The 16,853-nt window shown below is 36.5% G+C and overlaps 1 protein-coding gene across 1 annotated transcript in view; it reads left to right on the top strand.

Annotated features, from left to right (window-relative positions):
- The window catches only part of LOC150107480 (YTH domain-containing family protein 1-like), a 171,688-nt gene that overhangs the window by 31,906 nt on the left and 122,929 nt on the right, over positions 1-16,853 (top strand). The window contains exon 2 of the mRNA XM_090391892.1: positions 12,646-12,726. Within this exon, the coding sequence (XP_090248018.1) occupies positions 12,646-12,726 (81 nt within the window). The remainder of the gene's footprint in view (positions 1-12,645; positions 12,727-16,853) is intronic.

A 16,853-nucleotide genomic window follows, 5' to 3' on the forward strand; every position in this document is an offset into this window, starting at 1 on the left:
TTGCACAGCCACCTCCATGAAGTTCAAAGGCTCATTGCAGGAGACCCAAAACTATCCACACAATCTGTCGTACCTCTCTTGAACCCATTAACAAAGTTCTAACAACTGACTCTGGAAACCTATTCCATTCATTCACAACTCTCCAAGCAAAAAATCTAGTCCTACATCCTTACTAACTTTTACTCAACTTGAAAGGATAACTTCTTGTTCTCTCCCCCCCCCCCCAATTCATGTGCTGAAACATTTTCTCTGAATTAGTCATATAAAACTAAGTAACTTAAATGCATCTATCATACCTCCTCTTTTTCGCCTGTCAACCGATATCTGCAGTTCACACACCGTCAGACTATATTCATAAAGAACATTCCACAGACCACTCATCATCTTAGTCACCTGCCTCTGAATTCTTTCCACTACTTCCTCATCCCCAAGAAACCTAGGTATCAAAGCATTATAAAGAGGAACAACAATCTCCCTATCTCTACTTGTTAGTGCCAAGTAATCTTTTGAACTACTTTAGCAATATGTCCTCTAAACACCAATTCTCCCCCCCCCAAGCCCTAGCTTCATAGATTTCCTGGAGTATTGTTCCATCAATGTGGTGCACAACTTGTAATCTGTTCATCCCAAAATCTGACTTTGCATTTCTCCACAGTAACCTGATACCATTATTTTTTTGCCCATACTTACAGCCTATTTAAATCATCCTAAAAGCTCTCTACATTATTTTGATTCACCTTTGATAAGAGCCATCCTTTTATCCACGTAACCAGTGACATATCCATTCCCATTTGTTCTTATTTGTGTAACAGAGTTCCATGTGATATTCTGTCAAATGCCTTTGCAAAATCCAGCAGAACCATCATGTAACCATTTCCTATCAACTCTGCTTTCACTCTGTTATAAAAAGTTAGTAAATTACTAAGCCATGAGTAATCCTTCACAAACCATGTTGTCCCTCATAGAGTATCATATTCTTATCCACCCATTCTTGAATTCTTTTTTTGACGAATTTTTCTAGTACTTTTATCACCACTCCTGAGATTCAGATTGGTCTTATAATTTGTTACTGTAGTCTTAAAACCTCTCCTATACAAGGGAATTATTTTGCTGCATTTCCACTCCCTTGGAACTCTACCAGAGCTGAGACTTAAAGGCTTTAGTCAGAGGCATTACCAGTTCTCTTGCACATATCTGCAGAGCACGAGCTGATATCTCATCTAATCCTACAGCTGTATTTACATTGAGATTCTGCAATATCCTAAGAATCTCCAGTTCATCTACCTCTTTTCCCACTTGTCTCTGTCACATACGTCACAGCATTAATCTCACTTGGGTGATAAACCTTTGCAAAGTAGTAACTTTCATTTGCTTCTGTCACCTCTTGACAATCAGCATTCATTAAGTTCTTCTTCCATAGTCATTCTACCCTCTTACTTCCTATATAACGAAAGAACTTTTTGGGATCCATTTGCCTGCTCAGATAGTTTCTTCTTGTAATATGATTTTGCCTTCCTTACCATACTGGTCATCTTTCTCCTTATATACCCTCCACAGCATTTTCTTTTTGTGCAGATCATGTTTAATAATATTGCTCATCTATCTAACTCCTACTTGATTAACCCTCCTTACCCTAGGTATACAATTTAATACTGTTTACTCTAGATCAGTGCTTCCCAAACTTCTGGATGTCAGGGCCCCCTTTCCAAAAATTAAAATATTTCACTGCCCCCCTCGAAAAAAATCGTAATAGTGAGATATTATTATAATATTTATTGTATTTATATTCAATACAAAACATACACAGCGAATATTGCAAAAATCAAATGCATATATTACATTTTTTGCCTCTCACCGTTTGGTTCTGAAGACGATGCGGGCTGTTCTGGTAAAATATGAAATACTGTCCTCTTTTTTTTGAGTCTGTTTCTGCTTCTTCTGAATGTTCGCGCGAATTTTTTAAAATTTTTTTATCAGCCACTTATCCATCTCAGGGTTAAATTTTTTAACGTAGAATAGGTCAAATAATATCACCACTTACCGATACTGGCACACCACAGACTGATAACATGAAATTAGTGAATATTACCTAAATAAGGGAATCCCGGGACCAGGAACATTTTTCTCTTTTGTGACTTTTCTCCCTTTACGGTAATTAAGCCTAACGCGAAACAGACAGCAAAGGCAGGTTATTAAAACGTGCATATGATTGGTGCGGTATTAACAAAAGATCGCACAACCGAAAGATAAAAGCATATCTGACAATTGAGTTGAAATGCTAACTCTCTTCAACCGAATTCCATATGTGAAACTGCCATAACATTCATTATATATATATATTACTTAGTTTTAACACTTTTATGAATTTTAACACGTTCGGTTGAATTTTATTGCTGCCTTGGGAAATCGAACTTGCACACATCTAACAATAGTTTTTAGTTAGATACTGTGTTTGCCCATGCAACATATGGTTTTGCTTGAGTCTATATATACAGCATAGTTTTTGTATGAGGGGACATGTGATTCATTAATGAGTGTGTTTTTATCCCAGTTGTCTCTAATTGCACTATTTGTTGAGAAATATATTACACAGACTGCTCATACCTTATTCACTGGAATAATAAAAGTACTTGTTTTTATTGCCTCTGCAGTATAGTGGATGTTAGGGAAGGGTGTTGTTTACCACTGCAAGCGAGTTACTATCTCCCCACATGAACTTGTTTAAGCTTTTTTTCATGTGTGAAGTATATGCGAAACTTTTATTGGTAACAGAAAACTAGCTCGGATGACAGTGATAACATTAAACGAGTTTTGATATGTATATAAAGTCAATATCAACAGTTCCTGATTACGAACGCCTGATGAAAGGGACAGGAAGATTTGGAGCTTCCCTGGAGAGCATTCAAAGTAAATACAATTAACCACTGTTTTGAAATGAAACATATGAATAAGCAATATTTACTAATATTCATTAAGCGCCGAAATATGCAGGAAGAAAAGTTTGTGAACCAACACCAATGTGTGAATTTTTCCATTAAAATATAAAAAATAACAAAAAAGAAATAATAAATAATAAAAGTTAAATACCTTTCTTTTAAAATAAAAAAATCTACTTAGTCTTAAAACATTTTAAATTTGTTTTCATTATTTCACGCCCCCCCCTCAACAAAACCTACGGCCCCCAAGGGGGCCGCAGCCCACAGTTTGGGAAGCGCTGCTCTAGATGACCCTTAACTATATCCCATGCATTACTAACATCCTTACCCTGCAGTGTTTTATGCCATAGTACGGATTTAAGCTTCCTCCTAAGCTTGTCATTATCACCTGCAGTGTACCACGTGTACCTCTTCTCGACAGAATATTCCTCATTTTTTACAATTACCCAGGTCAATACTGCATGGTCACATCCTTCAATCAGAGGAAATGTGGCCATCTTCCTCTAGGTCGTTTTGCTGCCAACCTGGCAGAGAACACTTGTTTTGCTAATCTTTCCTCGCCCATTCTATTTAAGTGACCATACCACCTGAGATTAGCTCTGCTAACTCATTCCTGGATGCTGACAATGTCAAGTTCTTTCCTAATATCCTCGTTTTTAATATGATATTGCCATTGATGGCATCTGTTCATGCCTCTAATCTCTCTCAGGACTCTCATATCTGTGGTCTCTAGTCTTTGGTTAAGTGTTTTACTTCTGACCCAGCTCTCGGATCCATAAGTTAAAACTGGTTTGAACACTGTCTTGTATACAGCTAATTTAGTGTTCCGACTAATTTCTCTCTTATTCCATATGAATTTATTCAATTGAATTCCTACCATACCAGCTTGTTGATTCTGTTGTCTATTGCCATATTTAATTTACCATCTTCAATAAAAATCGAGCCTAAGTAGCTGAAATGTTTTACTTGTTCCACAGGTTCTCTGTTCACAACGCAGTTGACGTTTTCAACGATTCCGCCTATTTTCATTGTCTTTGTCTTTTTATTGCTGACCTTCATACCATATCTATTACAACAGTTATTCAATTTAGTCAGGGAATCTTGCAGACTTGTAGCAGATTTATTTAGAAGTATAACGTCGTCTGCATAAAGCAAAGAGCTAACATTAACACCGCCAATTTTGATATCATGTTTAATACTACTTTCCTTCATAATGTGATCCATGTAAATAATGAATAACAGAGGGGATAATGTACATCATTGTCTCACACCAGATTTAACATTAAACCATCTTCCTGTACTTCCTTCAATTCTAACTGCTGACGTACAACTCAAATAAAGACGAAGTATTGCTTGATATAATGCCCCATTGACACCATGTAACTGTAGCATTTCAGATAGCTTCTCTCTTGGCACCTCTTGTCATTTGCCTTTTCCAGATCAACAAAACTTAAATATAGATCTTTGTTATATTCCCATGCTTTCTCAGCTGTTTGTCGTAAAGTGAAGATCTGATCCTGACAGCCTCTATTTGACCTGAATCCAGCTTTTCTTCCACAATCCTTCTCAACTGTTTTTCAGGTATACTTGCATAAATCTTACCAGGAACATTCAGTAGGGAAATACCTCTGTAATTCTCACATTCAGTTTTATTTCCGTTTTTATATATGGGTACTATGAGAGCTCTACTCCAATAATCAGGAATTTGTCTATCTGTCCAGTCCTTCTGAACTATGCAGTGCAGCCACTATAAGAGTTTTATACCACCATACTTCAGCATTTCTGGTCGAATATCATCTACTCCTGTTGCCTTTCCACATTTGAAGCCTTTGATGGCTTTTTCTACTTCAAGTATGGATATGTATTCCTGACTGTATGCCTGTATTTAGTATTGAATACTATGGCTACTCCTTCTTTTCCCTGATTGTTATTGCCTGAATATAACATTTTGTATTTATTGCTCAGAAAGATCTCGCCAGTTTTTGTCTTTTTTTGTTTCAGTCACCCCCCTATTATGTCGATCTGGTACTTATCTAATTTCTCAGCTAGCTCCATTTCTTTGCCATTCAGGCTTCTTATGTTGATAGTACCGATCTTTAATTCTGATGATGTTGAGTTGGGGTGTGTTTTCAGATTTGTTCCAGTAGCTGACTTTTCGCTGTTCGCCCTGGTTCCCTGGCGAAAATAACGGGGGCCTTGTTTAGCCGGGTGATGCCCCAGCCACCATGAAACTTTGTCATGTTGTACCATCATTTTGTATTTTGGTTTAAGCCAATAAGAATACAATTTGGTCAGCTAAATTCCAAATTGCCAGCTCATCCTCGTTCGTTCAGTATCCAGGTAGATACCCAATAGGGTGCACCATGAGAAGGTGAGGATTGGACATTAGGTCAGAAGCCCTGGTCGGCTCTCTGCATTCCTTTAAAGGCTATGTGGAGGTTTCCTCTCAGTTATATAGTTTTGACCCTTAAGCGCCCCAGTAAATTATTAAGGCACGATTAATAATTTTTGAAGCAGTCTTCACATGCTGTGTTGTCCCTCATAGAGTATCATATTCTTATCTGCTCATTCTTGAATGACCAATTTTTCCAGTACTTTTACCACTACTCCTGAGATAATGATTGGTTTTATAAATTGCTATTGCAGTCTTAGAACCTCCGCTATGCAAGAAAATTATTTTGCCTTCTTTCCACTCTCTTGGAACTACCAGAGCTGAGACTTAAATTAAAGATTTTAGTCAGAAGGAAGCATTGCCAGTTCTCTTGCACATTCTTGCAAAACCTGAGCTGATATTCCATCTAATCCCACAACTGTATTTACATTGAGATTCTGTAATAATTTAAGAACCTCCAATTCTTATGAAATTGCAAGAATTCATCCACCTCTGTTTCTACATTGGTCTCTGTCACATATGTTATAGCAGTAACCTCACTTTTATGATATAACCCTTTATTATTTATTTAGCGTATGATATACAGGTCTCAGAATAAAACATACAAATTACATAAAACAGCATAAAATCAATTGTAAAAATCATATTAAAAGGGGTACACTAGGTTGAAATGATTAAACATCAAAATTAAGAATCAGGAGCCAGAGCTTAATCCTTAAATCCCGGATCCACTCCAGGGATTCTGGGGTCAGTTTAAAAAAGTCCTCTTTAGAACCCGAGAATGAGTAGATAGGGCACTCAAGCACAATGTGATTGATAGTCTGGATCCCTCTTCCGCATTCACAGTTTGGAGTATCGGACCAGTTCTATTTATGCAAGATATGCTCTTATTCCATGTCCTGTTCTGATCCAATTTAAAGTGGTCCATACATGCCTAGGGAGATTGAAGCCCTCCAGACCAGATGTCGGATTTGAGATGGGTATTTGAAGATTGGAGGTATGTTGAAACCGATACTCTCCCCATGACTCTCATAGGTCGAAGTTCTGGTTGTTGATTTGTATTGCACTCCTCCAGGCAGGGTGCCTGGATTTCAGTCTTTGTGAATTATGGAAGGAAATGTCTTGGTGGATAGGCAAGGAACTGTTTCCAATTATTTTTGTCCATAGTTTGCTTAAGGTTTGGGTCCTGCGGAGCGAGGGAGGGGCTATATTACTGAGAGTTGGGAGTCAGGAGTAGATCTTAAAGCTCCAGAGGTTATCCTCATAGTTTGATTCAGCTGGACATCGACTAAAGAAGCGTGTGTGCTGTTCAGCCACACAGGAGCACAATACTCTTCTGTGGAATAGACCAAAGACAGTGCGGTGGTACACAGTGTGTTGGCATCAGCATCCCAAGAAGTACCAGCAAGTTTATGCATTATATTATTACGAGTTTTTAATTTCCCGGCAATATTTTCTAGATGATATTTAAATGTCAAACTTTTGTCTAGGGTAACTCCTAGGTATTTTGGATGATTTTTAAATTTCTCCTGTTTATTTCTGAAGTAAACTTTTGGGATATAGTTGGCCTGGATATTATTTAAATGAAAGGATGCTACTTTAGTTTTGTTCAGGTTAGGTTGTAATCGCCATCATCTAAAGTGTTTATCAAGTACAGCCAGACCTTCAGTTAAGGTGTTCTCAGCTTTTTTTGGAATGTTGAATTGCAATGGCAATATCATCAGCATACATGAATGTCTGTGATGCTGTCTCTGGGATATCACTAATATTATTATTATTATTATTATCTGAGATCTCCAGGGAGTCAAGGACTCATCGAAGGAGGCTGTAAGTTACCCAACTCAGCTATCATACCTTCCCTTAAATTCATTTACACTAGATGCACTCACTGCCCCTAATGGCAAATTATTCCACTCACTCACTGCTCTCTTAGAGAAAAACCTAGTTCTTATCCCTTTCTTGACTGAGAACAACCTTAACTTCCATGGATGCCCCGGTGTTCTTTCCCTGCCTTCCATATAACGAAAAATTTCATCATTTGAAATGCTATAACACCCATTCAAAAGTTTATAGACCTCTATCATATCACCCCTCTTTAAATATACAAGTTAAAGAGCAATGGGGCAAGAACTGACCCCTGAGGTAGGCCATTTTTAATCTTAAAGAATTTACTTTGGGATTCATTGAGAGATACTTGTATCCATCTGTCTGCTAGTATTTGATTAATTAGGTTGGCTAGTTTTAGTGATGGAATAGTTTCTAGGAACTTTAAGATAAGACCCTCTCTCACACTGTGTCATAGGCAGCAGAGAGGTCCACAAATACCACTATTGTTTTCAATTGTTTTTCATAACTGTTCTCTATAAAGGTTGTCAAGGCCAGTACTTGATCACAACCTTCTGTCAGGTTTGAAGCCAGCCTGTTCCTGTGGAGTTCTGTTATTTATACTTGAAGAAATTCTGTTGTATAGCATTCTTTTGAGAAGTTTCAGGCAGATACTTAACAAGGCAATAGGACAGTAGTTGGAAGCAATTGTAGGGTCTTTGCCAGGTTTTAAGACAGCAATGATTTTAGTGGGCGGTGGCCAGGAGACAGACCTGGAGCTGGAAGGAAATGTCATCAGGAAGGTGAGAGACTTTAGATACTTAGGTTCGACAGTGGAAGAAGATGGAGGAGGTGAGAAAGAAGTGGGATGCAGGATACAAGCAGGTTGGAGGAACTGGAGGGAGATGGCTGGAGTGTTATGTGATAAGAGGGTGCCGATCAATCTGAAAGGCAAAATTTATAGGACAGTAGTGAGGCCAGCTATGACATATGCTATAGAAACTGTGGCCCTGAGGAAAAATAACATTAGCAGGATGGAAGTAGCAGAGATGAGAATGCTTAGGTGGATGTGCGGTGTGACCAGAAAGGATCATCTGAGAAATGACTATGTCAGGGGAACAGTGAAAGTTACGAACTTAGGAGCGAAAATACAGGAGGCAAGGTTGAGATGGTTTGGTCATGTGATGAGGAGGGAGGACGAATATGTGGGAAGAAGGGTCATGCAGATGGATGTGCAAGGAAGGCGGAAGCGTGGGCAGCCAAAGAAGAGATGGAGGGAGCTGGTAGAAGAGGACTTGAAGATGAAGAACTTGGATGTGGTGACAGCCCAAGACAGGAAGGTGTGGAGGAGACTCATAATAAACAGTGACCCCACTTAAGTGGGAGAAGCTGCAGAAGAAGAAGAAGAAGAATGATTTTAGATCTTTTAAAAATTGATGGAAGTATGCCAGAGTCCAGGATATTATTGTACATAGCAGTAAGCCATTGAATAGTTTTGGGTCCACAGTTCTTAATGAATTCAGGGTAGATGTTATTGAGTCTAGCCGCCTTCCCAGTCCTCAGTGAGTTAACTGCATGGGTAATAGGTAAGTTCCTGGGAAGTGAAACCCTGAGAATAGTGATAACAGTGGAAGATCTGTTTTGAGATTTTTTAGTTTTTGTTTCACCTCTCTCGTAGCTACTTTATCTTGAGGATATTTAAATATTGAGACTATATGCTTTGCAATGTGTTTTGGATCTATGGCGGGAAATTTACCAGAAGTCCTTGTATTAGGGTCAAGCTTCCTAATCAGGGACCAAGCTTTTTGAATGGAATGAGTAAAATTAAAATTATTCATTGTTTTAATCCATTTGTCTTTTCTAACATTGTCAAGAGACTTCAGTAGCTCAGTGGCTACTGTAGGGTTATTATTAGTAGAGAATTCTTTATATAGTTTTCCACTGTCACTATTCCAGCCTGGGATATATTCTCTCCTAAAACCTCTTGGAATGGTTTGTTTGGCAGCACCAATAACAATGCCAACAAATCTATTGTAATTGTTTACAGTGGGCTTTATGAATCTTATTACAGTGTCAACCTGTTTCTTAAAAGAATCCCAGTCAGCAGCTTTGAGAAAGTTCCACCTAGGTTTTAATATCGTTCTTATGATTGGAATATATAGGCCTACTTTATAGATTATAGATCGATGTTGGCTATTTGGAAAACTGTCTAATACTTTCCTAGAGATGGGAATTTGGCTGCCATAATCGTCTGCAGTACAGAAGCACAAATCAGGGTTATATCCTCTTTCCCATCTAGAGGAGAGAAAGCTTGGTTTATCTTTGGCATCAGAGATCAGATAGAGGTTTTGATTTTCCACCCAGTTCACTAGTAGGCTGCCATTTAGGTCATCCTTTCTATAGCCCCAAAGGGAGTGATTACTATGAAAATCTCCCAGGATTATGCTTGGATGTTGTTGCTGGGACAGTACTTGATCAGGCCATTTAGCTAAGGAAGGTTTATACACATTGGTTATAGTATAACCAGATATTATAATAGATACACTATATATGTCCTTGCTGGTACTTGGTTCACAGATCTTATAATTAGAAATGTCATTTTTTTATATATGTTGCCACACCATATTTGGGATGGTTTATGCAGTTAATCATCTTGTAACCATATATTTTCCCTCTCGTTAGTAGATCTAGATCGTCCTTAGTGTGAGTTTCCTGTACTACAACTACATCTATTTGATGGTAATTCAGGATCTTAGTAAGAACTTTGCATTTAGCCCTATTTATGCCTTCTGTGTTTAACTGACATATTTTTAAGAGTGAGCCCATATTCTTGATTCTCAAATCCTCAGTAGGTTTGTGTCGGTTTTTCTGAGAGCCTGTGTCCGTGAGTCCTGCTAGGAGAGTACAGATCCATCTATCGCTGTAGACTATTTAGCATTATCCAGGGTGCACCACGAGGAGGCAGTCTACATTACACCCCGCAAATATAACCCTTGCAAAGTGGTCATTCAGTACTGAACTATTTTATTTGCTTTTGTCACCTCATGACCATCAGCATTCATTAAAATGACTATTCTTGCATAGTCATTCTTCCTCTTACTTGCCACAAAAAAAAAAACTGTTTTCTTTGGTCTGCTTGGCTAGATTCTACTCATTATCTGATTTCGACTTCCTTACCATGCTGGTCACTTTTCTTGCTTGTGTACTTTTCATGAGTTTGCTTGGTTAGCTTTCTCCATATATATTATACCTTCCATAGCACTTTCTTCTTCTGCAACTCATGCTTATTGATATTACTCATCCATCTAACCCCTACTTGATTAACCCTCCTTACCTTAGGTATACAATTAGAAGCCTGAACTTTACAGTATACAGGCTTCTAATTTATTTGAGAGATACTAAGTGGTCATTATTATAATTATTAAAATATAAGTGGAGTTATATCAAATCTTGATATTAATTTAGTATTATTAATAATTTCAATTTAATGTTACATCTGATGGTCTTGTCCATATTCTGCACCAACCAGGAAATTTTTTTATTTTCACCAAGGATTTCCAGTTTCTGTTAATAGTTCTATAATTATTTAGTTTCTGAAATGACATCCAGGATTTCTGGATATGCAGTCTTCTTGAATTTTTGAAAACTGTTCATAGTTGAGAGATAATTCTATGGTAAAGCTCATGAGATCCTTGGAATCAATCCATGCAACAACAAATCAGAATATCCTTCTGATTTGCTTTTGAAGTAGGAGAATAAACTTAAACAGCTGTTCATAATGCCACTATTGTTATAAGACATGCATTCAGTTATTTCTTTTTAACTGTTTAGAAAAGCATCTTCATTTCTCTTATTTTCAGAACTATCCTCTTATAGAATCAAAGAAAAAACCTTAGAATAAATTTAGTTTAATCCTTTATCCAAGTGTGAGCAAACAAAGTTTGCGCCTGAAAATACGTTTAGGAATCAATAAAATTTCCCGTTGTTGTAAGACAGTACAACACCGGGAAACTCGTAGCAAAGGTGGACCAAGCTAACATTACTCCTATCTCAGTATCTCCCATCATGCAAAACACATCTCCTTGCAGATATGTATAATGTTATGCATTAATGGAAGGGCCACCACCCAGACCAGTTTCGACCTTTATTGAGGTCTCTTCAGTGGGAGCCAGGCCCAAAGGTGGAGATACCAGGCAGAAGCAATGGCAGGTCATCTTTACCTATAGGAGTTGCCAAACGGTGTGCCGCCTTTTTTATTAAATTACTCTATCTTTCTCTAAATCCAGAGTAATTTAATAAAAAGGGGTAAAGATGACCTGCCATTGCTACTGCCTAGTATCTCCACCTCTGGGCCTGGCTCCCACTGAAGAGACCTCACTAAAGGTCTTAACTGGTCTAGGTGGTGGCCCTTCCCCTTAATACATAACATTATACGTATCTGCAAGGAGATGTGCTTTGCATCGCCTGGTGTTGTACTGCCTTACCCCAGTCCTGAAGATATTTTCAGGTGCAAACTTTGTTTGCTCACACTTGGATAAAGGATTAAACTAAATTTATTATAGTCTAACCAAGTGAAAAATAAACTTTCAATATAAAGAAAACCTTGTTCTTGCCAGTGTTTTTAGTCCTATAATGTCAATTCTATGCTCTTTCACTTTTTATACTATATAGAGATATAAAAATTGATATTGTTCTGAAACATCATCCTTATACTAAATATTTTAAAATTAAAGTTTTGTAAGAAAACATGTATGTCATGCTCAGCAGGATGCTTTTGTCAAAGCTATCACAGAACTTAAAAAAACATTTTTTATTCAATATTCTAAAGTAGTTTGATCTATTTAAGATAAATGTTAAATAGATGGGGGTATGCTTCTGTTTGTATATGCTGACAATTGCTTATCATCATAAATGTTATGATATCCAGGCAGTATCTGATTGTAGTGAGATACTGCCTGGATATCATATTGCTGCAAAATAACTTCATATAGAAAAAGAACCAAAAGACTTTATTTTGGCAATGTTAAAATAGATAGAAATAAGGGATGGGAACTTTGAAACGTTCAGAAAATTGCCAGACAGCTTATGAGAATACAATCCTCAGCATTAGAGTTACCTTAGCTTGCACCGCTTAAGACAGGGCACTGCCCAGGCATTCATATAGTTATGTTTTATTAGCGCTTTTGATAAAGTTTTCTTATAGTTTTTATACTAATTAAAAAGCATTGATTTTAATTATATATTAAAATTTTCATTATGATTGAGAATAAAAAAAAAGTTTGGGAATCCTTTGATGTTCTTGTTTTTTAAAGATTATTGGATATCTGCAGAATTATTTCATAATTAAAAAATTTGTTAATAAAACTTTAAAATATATTATTGGTTGTACTTATTTTTGAAGCGTTACTTAATAAATTACTAATGTCCAAAAAAGTTTAATTTAAGCAGAATAGCATGTAAATTTCTCACACAGCAAAGTTTTGCATTTTATAGAATGTGTATTACCTGAGAGACCTAGTTATAGTGATTCTGGCTATAATGATGCAAGAAAGATACAAGTTTGCCATATGCAAGGTAAGACATTTTGTTGTATATCTAAATTTCATTGTAGACTTGCTTTGATTTTTATACTAATTTTGATTACCATATATTATCGCGTATAATGCGAACTAGAAATTTTGTTTAAAAACTAGCCCTAAAATGCCATGTCCATGTATAATGCGATCTGTTAATCTTGTTCCATAACATTATAAATAATACAATACGAATTAATGAAAGAAATATTTATTTTAAAACAAAATGTCAAAATACAATAAGAATGAACGAAAGAAATATTTATTTTAAAACAAAATGTCAAAATACAATACGAATTGATGAAAGAAATATTTATTTTAAAACAAAATGTCAAAATACAATACGAATTGACGTAAGAAATAGTTATTTTGAAACAAAATGTCAAAATACAATACGAATTGACGTAAGAAATAGTTATTTTGAAACAAAATGTCAAAATACAATACGAATTAACAAAAGAAATAGTTATTTTGAAACAAAATGTCAAAATACAATACGAATTAACAAAAGAAATAGTTATTTTGAAACAAAATGTCAAAATACAATACGAATTAACAAAAGAAATAGTTATTTTGAAACAAGATGTCAAAATACAATACGAATTAACAAAAGAAATAGTTATTTTGAAACCAGATGTCAAAATCCTTTAAATTCTTCTTCATCTTTTCAGTCATCAAACATTTCATTTATAAATTCATCTGTAGGGATTGCGTTATCAATGTAGCAGTTGTCGTCATCGTCTTCATGCTCTCCATTTTGTTGTACATCATCCTCGCTTTCATATATGACATGATCTTCGGATCCATCCATTGAATTACTTATTCCACATTTAAGAAATGAACGTCGAATCATTTCAGATGGTATCGAATCCCATGCTCTTTAACCCTGCTGGTGACTAGGGTGATCTCAGGCTTCTGAAAATATCCACCCTTTGTCATCTTCACCAAACCAGATGACATCCATTCTCTTCATTTTTCACGTAAGTGATCTTTAAATGGCTTATTCAAGCTGACATCAAGCGGATGCAAAATGGAAGTTAGGCCACCTGGTATGATGCTAGGTCTGTACGTAGCTCACGTGCTTTCTCTTTGCTTGCCTCCGTTAAATGCGCCCGGAACATATCCCAGACTAACATGCTTTGTTGACGTAACAATCTACCTGGACGTATCTTCCATACTTGATCCAGCCACAATTGTAAACATTCTTCATCCATCCAACCTTTCTGATTGGTGCGAACAATTACACCTGGTGGAGATTTCACATGTTTCGGAATTTTCTTCCTTTTAAATATCACTGTCGGCTTTAATTTGGTTCCATCTGCCATGCATGCTAGAACAACGGTGAAATGCGTTTTTTCATGTCCCGTTGTTTTTATGAAGACACCCTTTTCACCAACTGAGTTTACTGTTCGATTCCATGGGTGTCTCATCCATATTGCCAATTTAGGGAAGTTCATGCCCAGGCAAAGCAAGAAAGGATGAAATACCTGGTCTGTCCTTGAATTTACCATTCTTGAATTGTAGAGCTCGAAAACGAATTGCATTTCTTGTTACTATAATGCCATCTTGTTTTTGCATCAAAATCCATTCATTTAGCTCTTCTTCGAGTTCTGGAAAGGATGCTACATCTCCACGACGGGCATGTTTCGTTTTGGGGATTTTTCCAAGACTGTCTTTTTGCTTACGCCAAAGTCTAATATTTCTCTCTGCTACACTAAATTCTCTCATAGCAACACTGTTATTTTGTTCTTCTGCAAACTGCACGACACACAATTTAAATCCTGCTTCAAAAAATGAACGTTTACGTTTCTGTTGGCTCATTTTCAGGCTAGGTTTGTTTAACGAATAATATTTAAAATGAACTGTGGTTAAACCGATATACCTAACTGTGCTCTATCATTCGGCGACCGAGCACGCATCGTATCTGTGCATAAAGCCAGTAATGTAAGTAGCTTTATGCGCAGATACGATGGCGCGCTCTGTCGCTGAATGCGAGTGGGTCAAGTAGATTTGGTTGCATTGGCATTAGGTAGTATATATTGTGTGTACAAGTCTAATAAGATGTTATATTTTTAGTATCTGCATATAATGCGAACCCCTAACTTTAAGTAGTATTTTTTATCATAAATTTTTCACATTACACACGATAATATATGGTACACATGTTGACATTTCGCAGTCAAAATAATTTCTCAGGGGTGGAGGATAACTGTTTTAGACGTATAGGAACAAATAAACACAATAAAATATTTATCTCTTCTCATCTTCTCTTTTTTATGTTAGGCTCAATAGCAACATAGCCAAGTAACTTGGCTTCTTAGGTACTTCATTCTGTTTATGATAGGAGCAGTTAAGCCTATCTGCAATGTTGTATTTGTGTGTTCTTCTGGTGCGTTTGCATGTTTTGAGGCATGAAAAATCCTGTGTTTCCGGGATGAAAAACCTGGCCATCTCTCATATGATGACAGGGATGACAGCTAACTTGCCTTCAGTTGGAAGATGGGGGGGGGGGGATGAAAACTGATAAAGGTTCTTCATGTCTGAAACAGGTCTTCCCAACCAGAGGGCATCAACTTGAGCTACTGAGATTCTTTTCTAATTTTTATTGATACTTAAAAATTAGATATTTCAAGCAGAATCCAATCCATTACTGAAACAGACTACCAAGCTAGTTTGCATATTGAACATACAGCTTTAAGTTCCTGTTACATTTGGTCAGGATGAATCTTCCAAATATATAGAAGGTTCCTATCCAAAGCATCCATAATTAGTTATTTTATTATTATTATACAGGCATCTCCACGGAGTTCAAAGACTTAGAGGCCCACACTAATCGTCATTCACACAGTACCTGTCATACCTCTCCTTGCTCATTATTCACTGATAAATCATTACCATCTCTGTCAACTTACTCACTTCTCCCTTTCTCCAAGCAAAAAAAAATCTACTTCTCATACCCTTACAAATTTTTTACTAGCTGATCATGTTCTTCTTGTCAACTTGTGGGAGGTGATCCTTTCTTCTCTTACTTATCATGTATGGAAGAATTTCTGTATTAATTTTACAATGCTTTAGAAACTTAAATTTATATCATGTACCCTCTTTACTGCCTGTCATCTAAACTTTGCAGTCAACACATCTTCATTCTCTCCTTATAGAATCATTCCACAGACTCCCATAAGAAACCGTAGTGGTGAAACCTAGGCATGTCAAGCCATACCGAAATCTTGTAAACAGGGATAATAACTTTCCCATCACTACTTATCATTTTTTAACATCCAAGTATGCCTCCTTTGGCAGTATACCCTCTTAACTTTAATAGTGTCTACCATAACCCCAATTTCCTCTAGTTAAGTTCCTCTAGTCCAGCATTTCTCAACCTTTCTAAGCCAAAGGACCAGTAAAATGCCTAAAACAATTCTACGGACCACTAAGTTATGTAATCTTTTAAAACCCTATGTGGGGATTACCAACATTTGGGAAAAACTGTGCTGTTTATAACATAATAAATCTAAAATCATGTTTTGAATAGATATGGAAACATAATTAAATTGGAGCAAACAATTAAAAGTACCATCATTGAACAAAGTTTTAATTTTTATTAAACAAATAGATAATATGATATAATTATGTTACTGCTTACTTTGAATGAGATGGTTGAGCTTCTTGGTCCTTGCAGAGTTGATGGCTATCTGTCAACTTCAGTTGAAGATCGGCACACACACACACACACTAAGACAAGTTCTGTATTTGTTTTTATTTGAAGGAGCAATGAAAATCCTTTCTCACAAAGATAGGTTGTAGAAAACTGCATGACTATTTTCGATGCTTCTTCAGATAATTAAATTCACTTCTAACTGAAGGCGAGATCTAGAATCGAGCCAAAACAAGATCATGGAATTGCACTTTAAGCCCACTGTCACTTGAAAGTTCAATTAATTGTTCTTTTTTCAATAACGAAAGGTAGTTCTCATGACTGTAAGCCTGAAATGGATCGCGAACCCACAGAAATTTGTTATAAAAGTTATTTGGAAAATATATTTCCAAATTCTGTTTCAGAGTTTTGAGGTGATCAAAAACTCTTTCCAGAAACTCGGAATCAACAAAAAATCATTTTCTACTAAAAAG

Source organism: Typopeltis vanoorti, chromosome 4 (assembly GCF_054136105.1).
Source record: "Typopeltis vanoorti isolate ZY-2024b chromosome 4, IOZ_Tvanoo_1.0, whole genome shotgun sequence".
NCBI classification, from domain to species: Eukaryota; Metazoa; Arthropoda; class Arachnida; order Uropygi; family Thelyphonidae; genus Typopeltis; species Typopeltis vanoorti.